This window comes from Aplidium turbinatum, chromosome 12 (assembly GCF_918807975.1).
Source record: "Aplidium turbinatum chromosome 12, kaAplTurb1.1, whole genome shotgun sequence".
Classification (NCBI taxonomy): domain Eukaryota; kingdom Metazoa; phylum Chordata; class Ascidiacea; order Aplousobranchia; family Polyclinidae; genus Aplidium; species Aplidium turbinatum.
In genome coordinates, this window is record NC_137483.1 from 6,048,760 (window position 1) to 6,073,720 (window position 24,961).

General features: G+C 37.6%; 1 protein-coding gene and 1 long non-coding RNA gene across 7 annotated transcripts in view; both read right to left on the reverse strand.

The window, feature by feature from the left end:
- The window catches only part of LOC145781078 (uncharacterized), a 446,514-nt gene that overhangs the window by 409,591 nt on the left and 11,962 nt on the right, over nt 1-24,961 (reverse strand). For 5 of the 6 annotated variants that reach the window (XM_082592829.1, XM_082592827.1, XM_082592826.1 and 2 more), the window contains exons 7-8: nt 23,732-23,801; nt 22,969-23,279 (exon numbers count right to left, since the gene is read on the reverse strand). In XM_082592829.1, coding sequence (XP_082448955.1) covers nt 23,277-23,279; nt 23,732-23,801 — 73 coding nt within the window. In that variant the 3' untranslated portion in view covers nt 22,969-23,276. Of the gene's footprint in view, nt 1-22,968; nt 23,280-23,731; nt 23,802-24,961 lie in introns of those variants that run through there. The other variant, XM_082592832.1, reaches the window with a different exon arrangement.
- On the reverse strand, nt 1,067-7,216 carry LOC145781083 (uncharacterized). Its single transcript, XR_014290696.1, has 3 exons — nt 7,110-7,216; nt 4,400-4,488; nt 1,067-1,188 (listed from the first exon to the last, which is right to left on the reverse strand). It is a non-coding gene; the product is annotated as an uncharacterized LOC145781083 (long non-coding RNA).

Consider the following 24,961-nt stretch of genomic DNA (forward strand, 5'->3'; position numbering starts at 1 on the left):
TTTAGAAGCATATCAAACCATTTGATGCGGAAACATACAATTTTTCACAAAATTTCGGGGGAGGCCGGGCCCTCTGGGCCCCCTCCATAAATCCGCGCCTGTGAGAACCTTACCTGGACCCTGATTCAATCTTCTCTCGATGGTTGGTATCAAATATGAAACTTTATTTCTAATCAACAACAAATGATACAAAGAGTAGCATCACGACATAAAACAATGTTGTCTGCAGTTACAGTAATAGTTGGCTGCATAGCTGAACGGCGAGCGCCCTTGTAAGACACTCGAAAGGGCGGCGGTTCGACACCGCTCAAGAGCCCACACCGCTGTTGTCTTTGACACTTGACAGGACACTTGATGACAGACGTATAGTATAGTAATATATATACTATACCTACAGACTAGTAATATTGTAACCATAGCTAATATACGCACAATTGCACAGGGATTGCCAATGTGCTAACTTATTATAATGACCGGAGGTCTATGCAATTTTGATTTTGAACTTTAGGCGAAATGTAGGTGTCTTTAAATCTCTTTGAAATGATAGCTTTGAAAATCCAAATTGCGTAGTGTTATCATTGAATCTCATATCACTACATAACTCCTAAATTATTAACAATACGACAAATCTGCACTTTTAGTAGTGTTGCCAGACGCTCTTCGGATTTCCAACAGAAGTATTTAGCCCAACATTTGTATATATAGTAAAAGTTGCACAAAAGCAGCCCAAATTCACACAAAATATCTACAAAGTCTATTTATCATCTACCACTCAGACTAGGCCATTAACTAATAGGCTACTAGCGATTTTTACTGCTATGAAGCGTTACAGAACGGCCTCTAGTCAGACTTGAGATTCGCACGTTGGCATGGCCTGTACAGTGTACATTAAGGTCGCCATGACTATAACATGTGCACTTGAATTTTATCTACTTCTTATACTTTTGGGTTAAGCTTATCGATCGACCAATTTCTGTATTCCCCATGATGATCTGTCCCTTGTGCATGAGTAATTGAAAGCAGTACACAAGTCATGACCAAATAACAAGTCTCTTCTTACCAAAATCACATCGATCCGATGCAGAACCAGGAATACCAAGCACAAGGTTGTCAGTTTCGCTCATATTGAAGACAGTTAGACTCGATACAAAGGTCTGTGGTGAGACAACTTTCCTGTCGGGTAGATTGCTGTCGGGAAATAAAAGTAATTGGATGTTTACCTATTGAACAGTTATTAGTGAAACAAACAAAAGCACCACACGGTCTATCTAGGAACATCACTGCAAGTTATCAACAAAAGGCACTCGTCATGCGGTCTGTTTTCTTTTGCAAGACTGCTGATATTGAAAGCCCTGCAGGATTAATATAAAACTTCTGAAGCGTCAGCTGTTTGACGTGGAGCTCTCTCCGTTCTGAACAGGCAAATGTTGATTTTCTTCTAAAATTAAAACATCACTAACTGTGGATAAAAGATACAATTAAACTAAAACACTGCTCAACTTTCCCAATACCAACACCCCACCTGGAGCAGAACTACCCCGGAAGGAATGGGTGAAGCTCAATCGCCTGCGGACTGGAGTGGGCCGTTTTAGCAGCAACATGTTCCAGTGGGGCCTCGCCGATTCACCATCTTGTGCGTGTGGCTCAGATTTTCAAACTGCACACCACATTATCTATCAATGTCCTGTATACCGACCACAAGATAGACATGTGGACCTAACAACGCTCGATGAATACACAATCCATTGGCTGCTGCGCCTGGATGTAACAACGTGATCTGTGGCGGCCTCAAACGCAAGAAGACTGCTCAACTCACTCCACACAAATCACGGATAAACGTCATTTCCGAGGTTTGTTTAATAAAGTCAACTACAACGCTGCCATAAAGACAAAAACCCACATTCCACAATGCTGTGATTTCTCGTGGAGTCTGTATAGGAAAAGGTTTTGAAACAGGACCCAATCGGTCATGGCATTTAGGAAATCATGTGCGCCTGGTTATTTGAAAACCGGATAGGCCTAATCGTTCATTTGTCGCATATTAATCCACTTTATCACAAAGCATTGTCGGCTGCATAGCCGAGTGGTGATAGCCTTGGAATGGCAATGGAAAGGGCGCCGGTGCGACACCGCTCAAGAGCATGCGGCTGTGTCTTTGGCAGGACACTTAAAGGCATGCCTGAAGGTGGACACGAAGATTGGCTTCCTTGCCTTCCCGTCCACTTAATCTAAATCTTCAACCACCGGGTGTAAGCCTGGATACAACAAACACAAAAAAACACAAGCATTGAAAATGCCAAACTATTGCCAAATGTTTATCTGCAACGAGCGTAAGAAGTTTGGAAAGTCCATTTAACGAGAAAAAATATTTATCTGTACAAACCTCAACCACTATGCTCCCTAAACATTTGTAGCATAGTAAAATTTTACAAGTTTGATAAAGAGGAATATAACTTTCTTAAACTATAAGAGCGATAAAACCTAGCAACCTTTGCTTGATAAGAGCTAACATGTGCATGGACGAAAACATTTGCAATTTATAGACTATTTTCACTTTACTGCATTACCGGTACCGGTATGTGAAATGTCGTGTCGTTGCTGGGTTTCACCGTCTTAGTTATTTTTTTTTCTAAAATTATACACAGTCAGTTATGAATAAGAATATTCTGCTCCATTAGCTCAGTGGTTACGCGCCCGGCTCTAGATCATACGGCGCTGGCATAGGCGCCGACTTTGCAAAAAACCTTGGGGGGCGAGATAGGTGATGACGTCATAACCATAACGCTATTTTACTCAATTAAAATAGTCTTTGATTAAGCTTAATGTCTTGTTTATATTGACACATAGGTCGCAAACCGAATTTATTAGAACCGCTGCTTGAAACGATTAGTTTTACGCATGCAGTAGGCCTACGCCTAGTAAAATTTTTGATATTGTTAGCTCATAATTGGAACACTTGGAAAACAAGCCGATCCATTTCCTTTTCGTAACGATCAAAGCACTGAAGTTATCGAAATAAAACGCAAAAAATCATGATCTCAAGCAGAGTGGAAACCCGCTATCAGTTTTAGGCTATTAGCTTCGTTTTGCTAATTACTTACCTTCAAAACGTTAACAACAGCAAAGTGTTTTCTCTTCTGTTTTTTATCGAAAGTCTCTATAGTCTTTTATCGAGTACCGTGTATACTCGAGTATAGGTCGAGATGTTCGGCAAGTGATTATCACCTCAAAAAGACAGGTTCAACTTATACACGGGCATAGACTGCTGCGGAAAAATCATTGCCGACGTAGATTACGGAGTGTGTAATGGCGTCGGCCGAACTAAAAGTTTTGAATACGTTTATTTGCAGTGATTCAAATTTAATAATTTCTTGTCAATTTCAAACTTTATGCACTTGTTGAGCAATATGCAAAGCTTACGAGACAAAACAGCAGAAAGAGCTGTTTTAAGAGATCATTTTTTTTATTTTTGCGTGTAGGATATAATCGTTCTAATTACGTAACATTCCATGATCGTTGAAGTCGATGTCAAACCTTAGCGGCCGCATAAAACAATGATGTCAGGTTGGCTAGGTGATAATAGCGGTAAGAGACGTCGTTAATGCAGGCAATATCTGCCAGACTGCCACCTTTTCTTTTATCGGTTTTCGATTTAATTCTCACACATTGCAAACAAAACAATGCGTTCTGTTGAATTGATCTCACAGCGGGAAGACCTTGTTGAATATAGCGCGTCTAAGTTAGCTGGTTTACTTACAGCGTAAGTTACTCTACCATCTACGTTTAAATTTCCATACCGTATGAGACAGCCATGCGATCAACTGCTGTTTTGCGGGCAAGAGCAACGTAGGCTATTTTTCGCTTTCGGCATTAAGTCCGTTTAAATGATCTAAATCTCTTTCGCGAAGTGTTTTATCTTTGAAACACCACTTGTAATAACCATTTTTGTTGCCCCTCAACCATAAATTTACGGGGGGCGCCGCCCCCCGGCCCCCCCGGAAGTCGGCGCGTATGGGCGCTGGTTCAACTCTCGGGGCGTGTGCTTGAGCAATGCATTTCAGGACTGCTCTCCGTTCAGCGGCACGTAGTAAATAGAATAATTCCCCGGCAATAACACTTCAACAATCGGAAAACTTCACTCTGCCAATCTCGTAAACCACCCTGCGTCAAGAGCCTCTAGCCTTCTACTCTACAAGTATGCGAAACTACCAGGAAAACCTATCAAGGCTTTGTCAGTCTAAGGATAAAGATTCAAAACCAACCAACTGCTCTTCTTTTAAAGTCGTGCATTGCATTAAATAGCATTCACAGCATTGGTCGTTTCCGTGGAGTTGACCAACATACTAGTGGTCATGCTAATCACAAAAATGAAAAAGAACATTCTCCAAAACTACCGCACCTTATATTATATGCATATGGGAATAACCCTGTATGGGTTATAAGCATTGGAGCATCGCCAGTAAGCACGGTAATTGAAGCAATGATGGTCTGAAACATATAACAGCTTTGTTTACAAATTTAAAAAATATACATACAAATCACTATCCTTCTTTAGAAGAATTTGAATAATATAAAACATCTTGTAATTTCTTTTTAACTTTATCTTAATTTTTAAAGCTCTTTCGTTAATTTGATTTCTTCCGATTAGCCAAATTTACATTTCGTTTTTCTTTTATAAATACTTGATTGATTGACTTTTTTTTTGCGAGTATAAATACACATATTCAGCAAAGTCAGATAAAACAAACGATAACGTAGAATGTATGGATACTGCAACGGGTGGCTGCGAAGTGACCTGGAAGGTCTTCTAGTCGAGCAGCCACTTCACCACATTTAGACTTATTTTATTTTGACGATAGCTCCTGAAAAGTATCAGACAAAAATATGCAGCTTCGAGCCATGAGCAACCTTCTATTTGCAAGTTTGCAACTCAACTTCTTTACAGAAAACGGCATTGATATACGCATTTCAAAAAGTCTTCTGGTATAAAACCTATCGCTTTGAACATTTTGTGAGCTAAGTATGAATATAAGATCAAAATGCTGAGTTGTGTCGGAAATATAAAATTTCAGTTTCGTTGAAGTTTGTTGCACATTAGCCACAAAGCAACAGAAATTCTACTGCTTGAACTTGAAACAATCTCCATGCTTGCTATGTGAGCTATAACTGGGGTTAAACTATCCGGATAGAAGTTAACCGGATAACAGGCATGAATTTTGCTATCTGTTATCCTTATGTTATTTTGTCGGGTAACCAGATAGCATAGAAGTAATGCTGCTAACACGTTTTTACACCTTTTGAGCAAGTTTTGGTATCTTTACCTGACAATTGTAAGTTTTTGTAACTCATACGGAAACACAAACGACTGAAATTATAATTTTTGTTAATGCATGTAGCCAATTCTAAGATGAGAACTGTACAGAAATTCAGTCGCAAAGTTTTGAATTCGAGTGTACTACACTTTGAATTGATTAAAGTTCAGAAATAAAGCAACAAAGTTTAGACATTTTGAAAGTAAAAATCCTTTGTCTTGGACCTACTTTCTATGATCAATACAATAGGGAAAATTGTAAAAATGCAAATTCTTGTAAAGTTGAATCTACAGAAACTTCTGACAATCTTGTTTGGCATAAAACAATTTACATATAATAAGAATATGGTGTTATTAAATGTCATTTTCATACAATAAAGCACTATGCATAGGGTAAAGTATTTTGTTATATGGGCTACATATTGGCAAAATGTTGTTCTGTGGTCATCAAAATTGCTAGAACGAATATGTATGAATGCTTGACTGTATCACTTTTTACAATACCGGTACTCTCCAAACAAATATTAGTTGATTTCGTAATTATGACTCAACACTCAACAGTCAACAATGATTCCGATTTTTCTCGCATGGCTTTTGTCAGTGAGAAATCCACTCTTCACTAATGTTTAAAAGTGCAAGTTGAATTGATATGATTTCTGTGCGTCTGTGGTTAAAAAATGACACATTGTGCAACAACAGACGCAGGCCATTCAAAAATGTATCACGGGCCGGACTTTGGGCACAGGACACCCCCTGGTTTACACGATTTAACCATCGATGCATTGTGCTTCATAATAAAATGTGTTGCGGATACAATAAATATTGAAATGTCGTGACTTTTTCATTTATATATAGCCTACAGTACTGTATATGCATGGCATGAGTGGACATTCACAATAAGCTGTAGGCTATGAAGGATAGATGACTTTTTAAACCACTATATATTTGTGTAAATTTTGGAAGAGCGATTATCTGACGATTACCATATATTATCCGGTAACTAAAATATAAATATTCGGGTATATCCGTTATCCGTATAATAAAATTTATTGATATCCGAACAAAAACTAGCTATAACACACGCTTTATTGCAAATGAAATAATTTTTATGCAAATTTTAACTAATGGTCGAAATGCTTCAGTGAAAAATAATCACGATTTTCTGTTGATCAACACTAATGCCAACACAACTATGAGTATGATCTACCCCAGAAAGATATTGAGTGCATTGACTTAAATGCTGACGTAACAGCAAAAAAAAACTTTTGAATCATGGTAAGTTTTGTTCAATATTTTGGTTTTGTGAGGTTTGTTTTGTTGCACTCGCACTTTCTTTAATGGGAACACTGAAATGAATCAATGAAAATCTGCTGAAATTTGTCCCAATTTTGCAACAAGAGGTATATATGTATTTTAGAAATGTCAATGAAATGTTTGGTAACTAAATGTTTGACAAATAAAATCTTACATAAAAATGTTGGTCTTTGCAGAAATAAAATTAAACCATCTTATATTATATTAATACCACTTATTAAAAAACCCAAAATATGATAAATAATAATGTGCGTTTTTATATAATGATGTACCATATGCATACGCACAATGTTCAGTTTTCTGTAAATTAGAACTTCACATGACAGAAAAACACTGACTACAGATTCAAAATCAACAGTCCAAAAAGTGAAATAATGACACTTCTTCCTGTTTTAACTGAAACCAACAACACAGGTTCTAAAATTAAAAATCAACATTTGGCTTCCAAAAAACATGTACAATATGTTGCTACAAGAATACTTACATTTCTACCATCGGGATCCCAAACCCAATTGAAAGACCATGGGAGCCCAGCAGAAGGAACAATGGTGGATTTGAAAACAACAGTTGAGTTTGGACAGTGGAAATCGCATGTTCCCAGAGAAGAAAATGTTTGTGACTTTGCGCATTGAAAGAAGGTTCCTGAATTACAAATAAGTCACTGCATGCATCTGCATAACTTCTAATCATCTTCAATGGTTTCAAACTGTTTTGGAAGTGATAAACCCCGTCCCCCAGCTAATATTTTCCATAAAATCATTCAACTTAGAGCTGATATTATGCTACTCAACCATTATACGACATGATCACTCGACTACTATAGCAATTAGCAATTGTTATCAAATAAACGAAAGGCTAGAAACAAGGCCTTCACAATCATCAAAAACTGTTCAATATTCTAGAATCTCTGCAAGTGCTGCAAATTATTCTTTCCTGGGTGGCAACTGACTAGTAGAGCGTATGGTCGTTTCTCTATCAATAACAAAACCTAAACAGTAGGCTAAACATTGTATGTACGGTATTGTTGTTTTATGTCATGTTTGTGTTTTGTTTTTGATAAATAAACAATTAATTGATTGATTACAAATTACGTTTGTCACTGCATTTTGACTGTTAATTTTTAAAATAATGGAGTTCAACAATGTTAAACTGTAAAGACAATTTGTGGAAAGATTTAGTCATAAAATCTAAAGAAGGGGATACGAAGGATCAGAGCGATTGCTGATTCTCATGACACTAGAAGGGCGGTAGTTGGTACCGCGTTAAACATGAGGTTCTTTTATTGCAGAAAGTTTTGTACTGCAGCTGGTAAGCTACACTCAGCTACACAAGACAGTTAGCAAGTGTTATGTCGAACATATTTAAAGAATACTTGTTTGAAAAGACAGTTGAAAGGTTACCAGTTAGCTGTTTTTTTGACAACTTAACATTTGCGGTTGGCTAGGTGTCTAGCAAGTATACGGGTAGTTGAATTAAGAAGTAATTATGAGCATTTATTGAACATCCATACCTGGTGGTAATAGTGCAATGCAGGTTGTCATAACAAAGTTTATTAAATTACTATCGGTGCCAATTGTCATTTACCATAAACAGAGATTATTTACGATAAATAGAAGCCCTTCTATTGTCAGACGCAATAAAAGCCTTCGTACCCCCCTCTTTAGATATCCCTGTAGTACATTTATGAAGTTTTTATAAAATTGAAAAATTAAAAGTCTTATAATAATTTTTTATTGCCCCACACATGGCCACCTGGAGATGCGGCCTGATTTGTCACATTTTGCAGGTTTTGATTACAGCTACTGCTAGTGCTTGACTGACATATTTTGAGATGTTTTTGCTTTTTGCGGTTTCCTAATAACAAAAAACTTTTTTGTTGCCTTGGGGAAGCAGTAGCAAATGAGAAAAAGTAAGTTGAAAAACGCAAAATCAGACTGTTATCTAAAATTAACAGTCTGACTAAAATTTACAAAATCAAATTTTCTTTGTTTTTCAACGTGTGAGGATGTTAAAACCTATTGTGTCATCTGGGGAAAAGAATAAAGAAAGGGTAAAAATCTAATTTTTAGAAAAAATTACTTAAACGTTCGCCCAAAGTTAGAAAAACCTGGAAATTTCTGCAAAATGTGACAAATCAGGCCGTATCTTTAGGTGGCCATGCCCCACACAATATTTCAAAGTAAGAGGATGGTATGTTCTAGTTTTGAGTAGTCCAAGCCTGGGGTTTTTTTCGTTCATTGACCGATTTTTTAGCAAAATGTCCAAAAAAAATATAGTCAATTCGGTCAAAATGTCCGAAAAAAATATAGTCAATTCGGTCAAAATGTCCGAAAAAATATAGTCAATTCGGTCAAAATGTCCGAAAAAATATAGTCAATTCGGTCAAAATGTCCGAAAAAAATATAGTCAATTCGGTCAAAATGTCCGAAAAAATATAGTCAATTCGGTCAAAATGTCCGAAAAAAATATAGTCAATTCGGTCAAAATGTCCGACAAGTCGGTCGGTCAAAATGTCCGAAAAAAATATGGTCAATTCGGTCAAAATGTCCGAAAAAATATAGTCAATTCGGTCAAAATGTCCGAAAAAATATAGTCAATTCGGTCAAAATGTCCGAAAAAATATGGTCAATTCGGTCAAAATGTCCGAAAAAATATAGTCAATTCGGTCAAAATGTCCGAAAAAATATGGTCAATTCGGTCAAAATGTCCGAAAAAATATAGTCAATTCGGTCAAAATGTCCGAAAAAATATAGTCAATTCGGTCAAAATGTCCGAAAAAATATAGTCAATTCGGTCAAAATGTCCGAAAAAATATAGTCAATTCGGTCAAAATGTCCGAAAAAATATAGTCAATTCGGTCAAAATGTCCGAAAAAATATAGTCAATTCGGTCAAAATGTCCGAAAAAATATAGTCAATTCGGTCAAAATGTCCGAAAAAAATATAGTCAATTCGGTCAAAATGTCCGACAAGTCGGTCGGTCAAAATGTCCGAAAAAAATATGGTCAATTCGGTCAAAATGTCCGAAAAAATATAGTCAATTCGGTCAAAATGTCCGAAAAAATATAGTCAATTCGGTCAAAATGTCCGAAAAAATATGGTCAATTCGGTCAAAATGTCCGAAAAAATATAGTCAATTCGGTCAAAATGTCCGAAAAAATATGGTCAATTCGGTCAAAATGTCCGAAAAAATATAGTCAATTCGGTCAAAATGTCCGAAAAAATATAGTCAATTCGGTCAAAATGTCCGAAAAAATATAGTCAATTCGGTCAAAATGTCCGAAAAAATATAGTCAATTCGGTCAAAATGTCCGAAAAAATATAGTCAATTCGGTCAAAATGTCCGAAAAAATATAGTCAATTCGGTCAAAATGTCCGAAAAAATATAGTCAATTCGGTCAAAATGTCCGAAAAAATATAGTCAATTCGGTCAAAATGTCCGAAAAAATATAGTCAATTCGGTCAAAATGTCCGAAAAAATATAGTCAATTCGGTCAAAATGTCCGAAAAAATATAGTCAATTCGGTCAAAATGTCCGAAAAAATATAGTCAATTCGGTCAAAATGTCCGAAAAAATATGGTCAATTCGGTCAAAATGTCCGAAAAAATATAGTCAATTCGGTCAAAATGTCCGAAAAAATATAGTCAATTCGGTCAAAATGTCCGAAAAAATATAGTCAATTCGGTCAAAATGTCCGAAAAAATATAGTCAATTCGGTCAAAATGTCCGAAAAAATATAGTCAATTCGGTCAAAATGTCCGAAAAAATATAGTCAATTCGGTCAAAATGTCCGAAAAAATAGTCAATTCGGTCAAAATGTCCGAAAAAATATAGTCAATTCGGTCAAAATGTCCGAAAATCACCAACGATGAAGCATTTAGATGAACTCATCGATGAAAAAAAAGTCTTATCACCATTTCGTACACGCGCAAACACAATAAATCTCGAACACACAAAGCAAGCTTTAAAAAAGTTTGTAGACGATGTCATCGCTAATTTAAGTGACCGCTTTCCCGAGCCTACAAAAGATTCCATATTTGGCCTTGCTCAAATTTTTATACCTGATAATTTCCCTTCCAACAAACTCTAACATCGTAAGCTATGGTAACGAAAATATCGACGCTTTGGCCTCGTTTTACAAATTGGATGTAGACAGCGCTGGTGAAGAATGGAAAAATTTTAAATTTGAAGTAATGTGTAATTGCGAACCAGGTGACAATTGGCGGAAAGTTTTAACAATAGCTGCGAAGCGTGGCATAGATTGGCCAAGTTTGGCAGCTATTGCTAATGCTTTGCTGACTTTTAATGAAGAGATCGCAACCGCAGAACGTGGATTCAGTTTGCTTTCTCGGTTGCGAACTCCATCAAGAAATCGCTTGCGTTGTTCGACTGCAGATAAACTTATGCATTTGAAGTTAAGTGCTGCATCACATAAAACATTTAATTATGACGCGGCAACGCGCACTGGCACAGTAACGCGAAGCGAGCACCCTACAACAACGTGAGCGGTGAAATTGTTGAGAAGTTAAATCACATTTTAATTGCGAACCATTAGAGCGTAACCTGTTTTTTTATTTGGTCATTCTTACTTGTTTGTATTCGTTTCCGTTGTACTGTATTTTTGTTTTGCGTTATTTTTGAACATGTGTTAGTGTGCAATAAAAGATGTCTGAGGCCGGGTGTTGCAAGGTTGAGTTTCGCTGATGAACGTTGAAGAAACGTTTGTCTGTTCTAACTTTTCCCAGATAAAACACGACAACGTTTCTCAGCGAAACTTAATATTGTAGCTAGTCAGGAAGTGAAAATTTTGGTTTGTATCAGCTACTTAAAAGGAAATATTTTCATCAGAAAAAATGACCGAAATAAATAAAAAATGACCGAATTTTTCAAGTCATTTCGGACAAATGACCGAAAAGTCTCAGCAAAAACAAAAACCCAGACTCCAAGCTGCATTTGGCTCTTTTCTTTTTTGTTTGCAAATTGTGGAGCAGTTTTATGTTATCGTCAAGGTTTCATTCAAGGGCCGTGAGGAGCAAAGTTGGGCCCACAAACCACACTTTAGTACACTCAGCTGTAGTTGACTAACGGTGTCACTAATTTACTTTTAAAATAAATTTGGCTGCATAGCCGAGTGGTGATAGCCTTGGAACGGCAATCGAAAGGGCGCCGGTGCGACACCGCTCAAGAGCATGCGGCTGTGTCTTTGGCAGGACACTTAAAGGCATGCCTGAAAGTGGACATGAAGATTGGCTTCCTTGCCTTCTCGTCCACTTAATCTAAATCTTCAACCACCGGGTGTAAGCCTGGATACGACAAACAAACCATAAAATTGACATGAAACTTTAATTTGGTTGTAGACAGTGGCGCCGCCAGACCTTCAACATTGGGGGGGCAAAATATTGACAGTGCAAGACAGTAGCATAGTCCAAAATTTTGAAAGGGGGGGCGTTGACAGCCGGCGTGCGAAGCCCGATGGCGTGTTCGCAGGCGACACTTAGCGGCGGGGGGTCTGGGGGCCCTCCCCCAGAAAATTTTGAAAAATTACTTTCAGTTTGGTGCGTTCTGAGAGCATTTTCAACAAAATTGTGGGTATGAATATTTCTGTAAAATGGTGCTGTCCGGTGGCATAGCAAAAGGATAAGATCATGTTATCTTCGGCATTTTTCGCAAATAAAGCTATGTCTCTATGTTTTCTTGTTGCTAATTCCAGACTGAGATATTTGAATGTTTGGTATTGGCAAAACTCGCTCTTTTAATGCAGTTTTGTTTAAAGTTAGGCAAACTTTGTTTTAGAGACATAGGTTGATTGCTTGTTTTTGCGAGATTATTACAGTTTTATTATTTATCAATTTTCTCCTTGGTTGATTCAAAAAACGATCTTATTCCGGTAAGTCACTAACTTTTATGCTCTGAAGTCAACCCAAAGTTTAGAAAATGTAACGTCATAGAGGTCATACATCTTGATGAGTGTCAAACAAAAAGCTTTGAGACAATGAAGTTACTTTAGGCTATTTCTGATATATTCAAGTTTTGTATAACGAATAGCTGTTTAGATGTTAATCTAGATCGAACAAGCGATCTCAGCAGTTGCAGATGGCTTGCATCCTTGCACAGTTTGACGAGAAATTACATCATAGGCTAAAACTTTTCTTGTAAACAATGTATTAACATCCGTAAATTCAATTTGAAAGGTTGAAACCCCCGAACCCCCCTCCCTTGGCTACGCCACTGGTGCAAGACATGCAAGACAGTGGTATATTATTTAATTTCTCTTGTTTTCTACCAGGGCTGGAAAAAATGTTTAGCTTCCCGGGAATCTGTTTTTTAGAGAAAAAATTTCCCGCGGTTTACAATCACGATAATGAGAACCTTATATTTTACTGATCTCCGGAGCTGACGTAAACCTTAAAAGTCATGTTGACATATTCCTGATGCCCCCCTTATCGAAAATTGTTCTTTGTATTACCGCTTTGAAGGAGGATTACGACTATGAACAAAAGAATAAATTTTAAACTTTATTTTGAATTGAAAAGACATGACGTAATGTCTTCCAATCTTAGTTATATATTTTTTCATTATGTAACGTCTTGTAGGAATAAATTGAAAATCAGTATGATCACTCAAAATGAAAGCAATGGGACTACGAATCCTCACTAAACCAATCAATCAATGGTCTTGTTGCACTGAAGATGACAACCTTATATTTTACTGATCTCCGGAGCTGACGTAAACCTTAAGGCATAGATCTGTTGACTCAATGCAAACCCTTTGAAGGTTGGGGGGGGGCTGTCAATTCAACTTTTTTTTATCAACAGTTGTATCTCTAAAACCACTAAGGCTGCGACTACGAGATTTCTTGACTTTTCCTAACTTTTATTCACCTCTATTGAGCTGAAATTTTGAGCGAATAAAAGTTATAAATTGAAAGATATAAGGCATTTCTCAGCACATCCTCTGAAATATTTCATATTCTATTGTGAAACATTTTCCCACCAGCTGGATAAAAGTAATTAATTTGGCCCATGTCTCGTTAATTCTAACTGTTTCACAGCGTGAAGGGCATTGGCTCCTAAAGCATAAGAAGAATCGACAGCCCCCCCCCCCCAAACTGAGCAAGACTCCAGGAGCCCAACCTTTTAAGGGTTAAAAGTCATGTCGACTTATTCTTGATGCCCCCCTTATCGAAAATTGTTCTTTGTAGTACCGCTTTGAAGGTGGATTACGACTATGAAAAGAATAAATTTTAAACTTCATATTTGTATTGAAAATACATGACGTAATGTCTTCCAACCTTATCACATTTTTTTCATTACGTAATATTTACCACCACCAAACCACTTTTGAGGATCGAATTTGTTAATTTATTATTCGGTAAAATGTTTAGATGATGTCACGTCATTACGCCGATTTGAGATATAATTTCATTCATGACGTCGTACCGGTATGGATGAAAAACTTTTACAAGTTTTATAATCTGCTGAGATTAAAGAAGAAACATAAATGATAAATATTGGAGAATTTGAGTCTCCTTTACAACTTAAGAATCGAACAACTCAAAACTGCTGAAACAAAACGTTTTGTTTAAGTGAAAGAATCACTGCAAGCAACCAATGCCAAAATGCGCGCGGAAGAAGTCATGGGAGTGTGAGGTATCAAAAATTTAACAGGTTGTTATTTTTCTACATCAATGCGACGTTAGTTAAAACTTTAAAAAGTCTATATCTTTGCTTCTGTAGAAAATCTTTTTATCTAGTGTACAATTTAGTCATCAAGGTTTGGGGGAGCAGCTGCCCCGCTTGCCCCCCCCCCCCTGCCGGCGCCACTGGTTGTAGAGTTTTGCAAATTACAATTAGCAAATTACAATTAAAACAAATTACAATAGCAAATTACAATTAAAACAACACAGTTTCACTAATTTAAATTCATCACCCTTGTTCATAATGCTAGCAATTCTTGTTTTGTTTGTAGCCTACGATACATTGGATATTTAGGTTTGCGTTCATGCTTTTTCAAAACATAGCCTATACTCTAGCTCAGTCACACACAATAAAATAGAATGAATACAAAACATTATATAAATAGAATATTATTATAATGTACTTACCAAGAATGATGCAAAATATACTCAAGGCCAAATGTACACAATTCATTATAATATAACCTGTACTAGTTGATAAATATTATTGCTGATGAATTCTGTTTTTAAAGTTTAAAAACAAACAATCAATTATTTCAACAAAGCAATTGCAGATATATGCAATGGCTTGAATCATGACTGAAATCACCCTGAAATTCTCCTGAAATCAAGGTACGAAGTGTTCTGACGACGAAATAGGTTGAATCCTTGGCATAAACATTTCTAACCCTAAAGTCATTGCATAGCACGAATAATTGTTGCGACTAGTGAGAATATAATTTCCAGCGCATTCTAGCGCGCATCTAGAAAATGTTAATACTGTATCCCTTAGCTTCCATTTAAGCAGAAAAGCTTTGGATTTTTACGTTACTTCAACGATTGATGACATTGAATCAGCGTAACAAAGGTGAATTCTTTGATTAGAATGGATTGGAGTACCTACTGTACTTCTACACTAATCAGCGCAATTTAGTTCAAGTCTTACATCACAATGTCTGACTTTGATCTCCAAGTAATATTGATACGGCAAGGTTGGTTACAAAATTAGATTATACGGGTAGGCTAACTTGGGTGGCGACGATGTCGTCCCCTCATACATCGGCACGCGCAATTATTTACGCCGCCAAAAAAAGCTTCATATGCGGCAGGCTGTTGGATTTCAGTTTGAGCGTCAATGTCCATGTCGTCCCCGGTGAGTAATTATGAATAACACTGTCGAAAAGACTTGATATTCCCTGGGAATACCAGGCCTCGAAATTAGTTTTTGTTGACGGCGGACAAACCTGTCCTGTCTGAGCAGCTATCTCGGCGGACACACCAGTTTTAACGTCGATCGTCATGTTTAATCACTTTATCTTGACAATTCTTCGTCATTTGAGAACTATAGCTATGGTTTAGAAGCCTTTTTAAAATTTCAGCGAGGTCACCCTGAAAGGCTTTCATCAGACCAACCACTTGCGCTTGAAGAGTCAAGGCGGTGTAGCTGCTTAAATACTCTGCATAACTATAATTAACTTCCACCGAACGAGGTCGTGTGGCTTCTTGCGTCACAATGCTCTGGGCACGAGTCGGAAAACCTCTCTGAGTCTACAGTACACCAACGCTACTATTTTCTGCTGTGCCAAGTTCAGTTTCACTAGGCTTTTTTCTTTAGGTTTATTTTTGCGCGTCTTGTGAGCGGAAGTGACGAAGAGGAAGTAGGTTAATCGCTCTTATTCTCACTTTCATAATTTTTCTGGGCCTTTTTTTTTTACTGTAATACGTACCAAAACTTAACAAATTTTGCTGCATCTTGCCGTAACAGCCTACTCGTATAATCTAATTATTTACCCAACCTTGCCTTACCAATATTACTCGGAGATCAAACCCAGACATTGTGACCTAAGACTTCATGCAAGTCAAGCGTGATTAGTGTAGAACAGTGGCGTAGCTAGAGAATGTGCCGCCCGGGGTGGATTCAGATTTTGCCGCCCCTTCAAGAAAAAGCATGTGAAAATAAAATGCGTTTTTTTATCAGATTATAATCAAAATAAAAAATCGTAGTCTGAAAGTGCCGCCCCCAGACGTGCCGCCCGGGGCGGTCCCCCCCCCCCCGCCTCCCCCTAGCCACGCCGCTGGTGTAGAAGTATCATACTTCCATCGATTCTTAGCGAAGAATTTACCTTTGTAACGTTGATCATGGCCATGCGTTGATTCAATGTCATCCATCGTTGCAGCAACATAAAAATCAAAAGTTTTTCTGCTTGAATGGAAGCTAAGGGATACAGTATGAACATTTTGTAGATGCGCGGGAAATTATATTCTCGCAACAATTGTTCCTGCTATGCAAAGACGATTTATATGGCTAGTTCCTGTGTTATATTTCGGGGGACAAATATGATCCATCCAGATGGTAGCCTACTTCCCGCGGACATCACGTGCTATGACAGCGGACATGTCCGCCATGAATTTCATGGCCTGGAATACGCTTTTATTACTGAAGCGTAGGCCACAAAAGCAGAATTGCGAAAGTAGGCTTTTACATTTTAAATATTTATTGTGGTGTTTATTAAGATATTCTTTCAGTTTGGTACAACTTGCGGGATTAGTTCATAAACAAACAAACAAACAAACAAAAAAACAATCAATTATACAAACAGAAATAAAACATTGAAAATGAATTATTTGAAATATTCTCATTTACTAAAAAGTTTTTGGCTAACAATGGCGTGGAATCAAACGATATTAAGCCTCTGGTTATTGACACTTGTCAAGACTGTTGCAAGAGTTTAAATAAGTATTTTCTTCTAGAATTGGACAATATCAATTTAGATTGGATCCAAAACCTATTTGTAGTGCAAAAACAAAGTACCGTCTACTGAGCACCTCTTTTTCAAATCTCAGGTAAGAAAAATTGCAGATCTATCTTTTGACTCTAAGTTGTGACTTAAATTTTTTGGAAAAAAATTTCACACTTTTCGGCTTAGCCTAACGTGAGGCCGGATTATTCACCATTATATGGCTTAGCAGTAACCACACTCCTGCCGTTTTCTCTACGTATATGTGCGTGTCAGCGTTTTAAACGTTGATAAAATACCGTTCCAGCGGAAGTAACAATGAAACCGCCTTGAGACCAGCATTGACAAACATCGAGCGACGGCTAGATGCTTTGTAGCAGAGAGCAGTCGCACCCATCACACTGAATAAATGTATTTACTTTTTTGTTTTGTTTCCAGCAGGCTACAAGTAGTAAAGTAGTAGGATTCGAGTACGGATAGCTTGTTTCTAGTTTTCGTTTAAATTAAACCTTTCAATAAATATCACAAGCGTATATTTCGCATTATTTATCCTTTTAACCGTAAAGGGTCGCAGACAATTTTTAGGAGATTAAAACGGGTCGCCAGCAAAAAAGTTTGGGAAGCCCTGGTTTAGAAGGCTTTTTAAATTTCAGCGAAGTCACTCTGAAAGGCTTTCATCAGACCAACCACTTGCGCTTGAAGAGTCAAAGCGCCGTGTAGCTGCTTAATACACTGCATAACTAATTAACTTCCACCGAACGACGTCGTGTGGCTTCTTGCGTCACAGTTTCAGTTTCACTAGGCTTTTTCTTCAGGTTTATTTTTGCGCGTCTTGTGAGCGGAAGTGACGAAGAGGAAGTAGGGTTAATCGCTCTCATTCTCACTTTCACAGTTTCTTTCTGGGCTTTTTCTTTCTTACTTTAATACCAAAACTTAACAAATTTTGCTGCATCTTGCCGTAATAGCCTACTCGTATAATCTAATTCTAATTAATTTAATTATTTAACCAACCTTGCCTTATCAATATTCGAGATCAAAGCCAGACATTGTGACGTGAGACTTGAAGCAAGTTAGGCGTAATTAATGTAGAAGTACCATATCCCATCGATTCTCAGTGAAGAATTTACCTTCGTTACGTTGATTCAATGTCATCCATCGTTGAAGCAACGTAAATATCGAAAGTTTTCCTGCATGAATGGAAGCTAAGGGATACAGTACGAACATTTTCTGAGTAGACGTGTGTCTTATACTGTTATGTTGCGTATGAAAACCAGCTTTTGTATCCAGTTCATTTCCAAGTGATTTGTTGAGCGGACTCCTCTTATTGTCTGTGTCATATTTCATCATCATTTTAACAAGTTGTTTTCAAGTAGCCTACAGAAATCTCTTGTGTTTATTATCAACTGAGCACTTGAGGTAGTTCACCCTGGTCATCTCCCGCAAAGAGGGAAACCCTTTACCGGAGATGTCGCCATATCTCTCGGCCTAAGAGTAGTGGTTGGGGCAGTCGCTGAAGTCTCACAAAAGTCAGATAATTACCCCAGCCGCTACAAGGTAATTCCCACTACAGCTAAAATACAACTTTAAATTGTACAAAGTAGTTATTTAATTTTTGTTTTGTCATCACATTATTCCTAAAAATATGTATTTTAGAAGCAAGGCTGCCAGATCTTTTTTTACAAGTTACAACCGACGAAATAAAAGTTTTATTTTTTCTCTATCATTTCTAGGTTTGGTGGCTGTGCATTTTTAGGGTAGTGTTTTCCAAACAGTGTTTTGTCATCTTTTCCTTTTGTTGGTGCAAAATTCGTGTATTATCGCGCCAGCAATGAAAAATAAATTGAATTCAATTAAATGAAGTAGATTGTTCTGTTCTAGATACTGTGGTAATATTTATATTTGAGAACTAGCGACCTTCCCCCGCACTGGTGACCCCGACGTTTAATACAGCTCAGGGCACTCTACCTTTGCGTGTCTCGGGCAAATCCAGCCCTCAGCCACTGCTGGCACGAAAAGCCAGAAAGTTTAATCCACTTTCGGGTTTTTGCTCTATCTCGGTACGGTAGACTACCACAAACCTAAGTTGTTTCTGGTAGAACTTAAAGGTGGACTTGCCTTCGCTGAGCAATCCAACATCGGGAGCTCCCACTCTCGTCTGTAACTGTAAGACTACGTCGACCAACGGGGGTGAGGAATAACGACCTTCCCCGCATCCGGGGTGAGGAATAACATCCGGGGTGAGGAATAACGACCTTCCCCCTTCCCATTATTATTTTTCTCTTGTAAGCTTATTTTAAATGGCAAAATCGTAATTTCCGTAGGGTGGCAATTGACTAGTAGACCGTATGGTCGTCTCGTTGTCTCCCTGTCGGTATGGGAACTTGTGTAACTTTTGTACTGTGTATATTGCATATTTCAAACATGTACCTATGTTCCTGTTACTGACAAATAAAACATTGATTGATTGATTGCATCCTTCTTTTTCTGAGCAAACAGGTCTGTCTTTTCTTTAAAGGTAACATCCAGTAATATTGAGGTTATCCTACTGAATAATAATAATAATGTTATGGTTTTATTTATTGTCGCTCTACAACAGCTAAGGTCTTTTAGCAACAGGGCTCATTTTTCATTTATCTCAGGTTTACGATGTTATCACATTATCACCCGACTCATTCTCACTGCGCTATGCAGGATAGAACACAATCGGTACCGTTTTTAAAGTCTTCGGTTTGACCCGACCTGGAATCGATCTCAGACCTACCAGCATCAGAGGCGAGGACGAAACCACTCGGAAACTGAGCTGGTTTATCCTACTAAAGTCACACGCCATGTTTTCAGCTGCTTAAAAGTCCTAGTTTGATTGAAAGTGTGTTGCTCAGAATATAACGATACACAGATTACAATGCGGTAGATGCACACGCGAAGATGACGCAAAACTACGTATATAACGCAGTATAAGAAGGCAATCAAGCACTATGTGGGATTTTATCCTAAAGGTTATGAAGGGAGGCAAAACGTCGCGAGAAACGAAGGAATGAATAATGAAACAGCGGAATTTCACAGATTCCAGAATTTTGAAGGAAAGCAAGAATGGGTAACGTCAGAAACGTGAAAGCAACGTGTGCAAAGCTCGCGAGAGTTACAAGATAATTTTGGCCTAGTACCAATGACATTTTAGGGCCCCAAATTAAGACACTTCCAAGAAAAAAACAATATAGCCTATCCAAAAATAGCTAAGTTAGCCTAATGTTTTTTTCAAGTTTTCGGACCTTTAAATTTATCCCGGGCCAGGTCCTCAAAGTACCTTCTCTGGACCCCTGACAACGCTACTGTCTACCAGCGTGGCTTCTGAAAGTGATGGCTGGTAAAATAGCCTAGTAGTTTGGGTGCTCGCCTCTGCAAGAGTGCATGTAGGTTTGACTCCCCATCGGTCATAAGTTATCAAAAACCTTTTAAAATGATATTAAACTTCATTCTTGCTTGGTACTCATTAAAGAAGTGGCTTTAGGTTAGGGTACTAACGTACCTACTTTTTGATGTCGTTTGCAACTACTGAGCATTCTGCTCTCGGGAGATAAGAATTGCGTTGGGATAACGAGGACTGTTCTAAAAACTCGGCAGTTGGTTGCGATTAAAGACGTCATCAACATTAGTCCTGGAAAGGAGCCCAAATTTTTCAATAAACAAACATCAGATAGGCTACAACAGGACGAAACCAGTTTAAAACTCTCATAATTTGCTTCTACTTTTTTTTCGACCTTTGCTATGTTGACGTGTATTGTTTTTGTTGTGATGGTCAGAAATAAAATCAACTGAACTAAATACCTACCGTACACACAAAAATGGCCTCTTGCAATATAGAAAAATGCATGGCATCAAAATGTCCTGTAACATTTTAGACAAAAGAAGGCTGCTAACAAAGCAAAAGCTTGAGTTTGCCAAACTATGAGTGCGCCACTTTAGCCTCCCTACTGACAGATCATAGCCGGACATTCATTTAAAAATGAGTATTTCATTTATCGTCTAAATATAAAACTCCAGCAATGTCATCTTTAGGGGTTATAAAACAATGAAGCTATGAAGCGTTCGTTTGACACCAAATTATTAAACTGGACCGTTTATAATTATCGCCAAGTTATAGCCTATCTATTTTGTGAGTCGTACAAGGCCTATGGTGCGTTGCGCTTGAAATGGCTTTGCCCGTGGTAGGATTTCTTTGCCTGCCTTGTTCTTCTTTGCTATGAGCTAAACGCATCAAGACGTGTTCCCCTTACGACCATCAGCACTCTTGATAACGCACCATGGCCGATCTTCATAGCAACTGTCCACACAAATCTTAAATATATCAGCTAAAGCTATGTGGGCCAATAAAGCCGTTGTTTTTGTTTTGTAACATTTTCTTTTTTTATTTTCCCTTTATATCTTAAATTTTTCTGAAGGTGTTGAGACCGTGCCAAATTTCTTTCAACTCAATAACTTACTTCGGTCTCAAGCACGTTTTAACGTTCGCGTTTTGTCGCATCTACCCTTTTCTCGACCTTTGCTATGCTGACGTGTATTGTTTTGATATGATGGTCAGAAATAAAAACAACTGAACTGAACGTTTTATCCTTTAGTTTAGAGTCCCGCTTCCCTTGATATATCAATTCAATAAACGCATTAGCTCCGTGATATTCATTCAAATAAAACACTTAGACGTTTCTGTGTCCATTTACCCTGTAAGTGTAGATCCTGCGGTTTTTCTTGTTTCCTTGCATCTTATTGCGGTTGTGAAACCTGGAGGCCTTTTGGGTCACTGCGGTTTTGCTATAAGAATTTGTGTCGTTTATCAGGAATTTAAAACGCTAGCAGTAACTGCGCGTTCTTTTGCAATCTGCAGTTTGATACACATAAGTTATACGTAGTTTTACGTCTTTTTAGCGTTTTGCATCTGCCCCATGCCAATTCTGCTTCGGTGCATCGCTTAAAGCATTCCAGCACTGGGTTTCTGTTAAATCAACGCGTCAAGCGTTAAACCAGAATCAGTATTGTTTTTCTCAGTCATTGGATGGTGCATTTTTTCAGTCAGTTCACCACGGATTCTTTTCTTACCAGTCACGATATCAGTTCAGTTGTGGTGGTAGTGTAATTTCATTTTCCGAATCGTGATTTGATTCAGTTCATCACGTCCTGTTAGCTCGGCATTTTTTGGTTGCAACGTTTTTGAGTTAATGATTTGAAGATTTGGTTTTGCAATAAACTTATACTTGTTCTCCGAGAACGATGCTTTGGACTATTCGAAGTTGTTTAATCTTCATCAGAAAGGAAAGTTTTTGATGTCTCATTGTAAAAGACTGATAAGCTAGGTGCTGAAAGATATGCGGGTGCAATGTACTGATTAAATAAGAAAAAAAAAACAATATATTTCATTTTGAATTATTTGATTAGCCTAATTTACATTTCGTTTTTCTTCTATAAATACTTCACCACTTTAAGGCTTATATGGTTTGGTTTTGAATCTTTATCCTCGGACTGACAAAGCCTTGATAGGTTATTCCTGGTAGTTACGCAGGGCCGGTTAGCGAGATTGACAGAGTGAAGTCTTTCGATTGTTGAAGTGTTGTTGGCGGGAAATTATTCGATTCACTAGGTGCCGCTGAATGGAGATTGGAGAGCAGTCCTGAAAACGCATTGCTCAAGCGCATACCCCGAGAGTCGAACCAGCGCAGCGTTATCTTGAGCCCGGGCTCGTAACCACTGAGCTAACGGGGCGGACGAATTATTATTCTGACGATAGTTCCTGAAGAGTCAGACGAAAACCTGAAGCTTCGAGCTACCAAGAGCAACATTTTACTCGCAATTTACAAATATATATAAGCTTGAAATATCATTTGTAGCTTATGATGTAAACTTATTACCGCTACCGTAACAAAAATCATGTAACGTGCATGAAGAGTTGCATTGCTACTTTATTGGAAAAATTAACATGAAACAAATTGGTTGTGAAGAATCGCATTTGTCTTGATGGAGCATCAGGCGATTATGAAATCTTAGTTAAAACACAAGGTGTTAGTTGTGCACACAAACTTGATACGACACTTAGATTCTTCACACATGAAAAAGGATGACGGCAGTTCGAGACAAAAATCCAAAGCTGTTTCATACAAAAACATTCCAACGGGCAGTCAAAGAACACAAAAAACTTGGAAACAGACTGCAAAATCCCATTCTTTGTCATCAGAATGCATCCAACGCTTCATCACTAAACAGTGGATAAAACCATTAAATTATTATTATCGCTCTGATTGAATTTAAATGCCAGGGTAAACAACAGGAAAAGTTAAACTTTAACAGCCATCAGGCAATCCCAACCAGATGAAACCGAACTTTGTTTCCAGTTCTAAAAGTTTAGTTGGTTGAATTTTGTCCTGATGAGAAAAAACTGGGTAAGAAATACAAACACCTCTAACTACGATATAATAAGTTCCTCTTCATATTCCGACAGCTGTAATTAAAGCAGTTTCAATGTATCATGTTTAGCAACACACAATAACCTACTCTCGACCTAGTTCGGATGGATCTGGTTCACACACAAAAAAAATATATTGCAAGAGTTCAAAAACCAGTATTTGGAACTTTTCTATTGCGTAATTTGTATGTTGTGATCTATCAAAAATTATAATTCTATTTTAGGAACAGATATCCACTACTTACTAGCGGTGTCTCGGCCTGAGCCGGTGCCTTAGCAGGATTGCTTGAAGATTTTGCAGGATTTTTATGTTTCCTAAACAACAAAATATATTAACCTTAGAGAGGAATTACAATTTGTGGTTAATAATTCATCACCACCGACTCAGTACAATTTCTGACAGCAAAATCCGTCACTGGGGCATTCATTGAACGTCTGCAGACTTTGAATCAATGTAAAAATGACGGATTGTCCTGTCTGGGATGTAATTAGAAATCTAAATGGGAATGTAAACGCAATATATTGTTTTATGGAGGACCAGACAGAACTATAACAATCGCTCTATAGTTAATCCGGGAAACTTTGTTTCGTCAGATAATTTCAATACATGACTAAGCATCTAAATTAAACAAATAAGAAGAATGGACAAAATGTTTAACAACGCGTGTCACACACAATGTAAGCAGAACTGAAGTGGAGAGATGTTAATTTTATTTTCCACTTTAACGTTGATTTTAGGAAATAGTAAAAAGATATTCTGACCTCTGGTATAGGCTACAATTTTTTGTTGAAATTTTTATTTGACAACTTACATCAAAGATTACTTTTCCGCAGGACAATTCACATCGCACGAAACTGTCTCGCATTGTATTTATGTCTCTTTTTGTTTGTATGTCATTTAAAGTTCAAATATTATTTGCTATTTTGCTATAAAATTCATTAAAAAATTGCAAGACAGATCAGCAAATAGTTTTTCAAGCCTACGCTTTATCGTAAAACACAAAAGATGTGATGGGTGTAACGAGATTTATGCAAATACAGATTTCCATGTTCAATAGCTAGCCTACATATATTTTGCATTAAAGAAATATACGGTAAGCTATCACTCTAAATTAATAGATTCAGGTATAGTATACAGCTTTTGCCACACAAACACGGCTTCGTCGGTAGCCTACCCTTACATATCATTCTTATCAAAGTAAAAGGTTGAATCATGCTATGAACCTTCTTCTTTGATAAGATAGATATGTATTTGCTAACAGAGTCACACTTGTGTGCTCTGCAATACATTTAAATTTGTCAATTTAGTGTGGTAGGCTACTCTCTATTTTTTTTAAAGTAGCGCGCTACTGACCACTCCTTATCTTGACTTAGTATCTTTTAGAAAGCAATTTTGGAAATAAATAACTAATTAAGGTGGTTACATTACGAGACGCAAAGCTCCGCCTTTCCGGCCACATTAAATGTGTCAATTC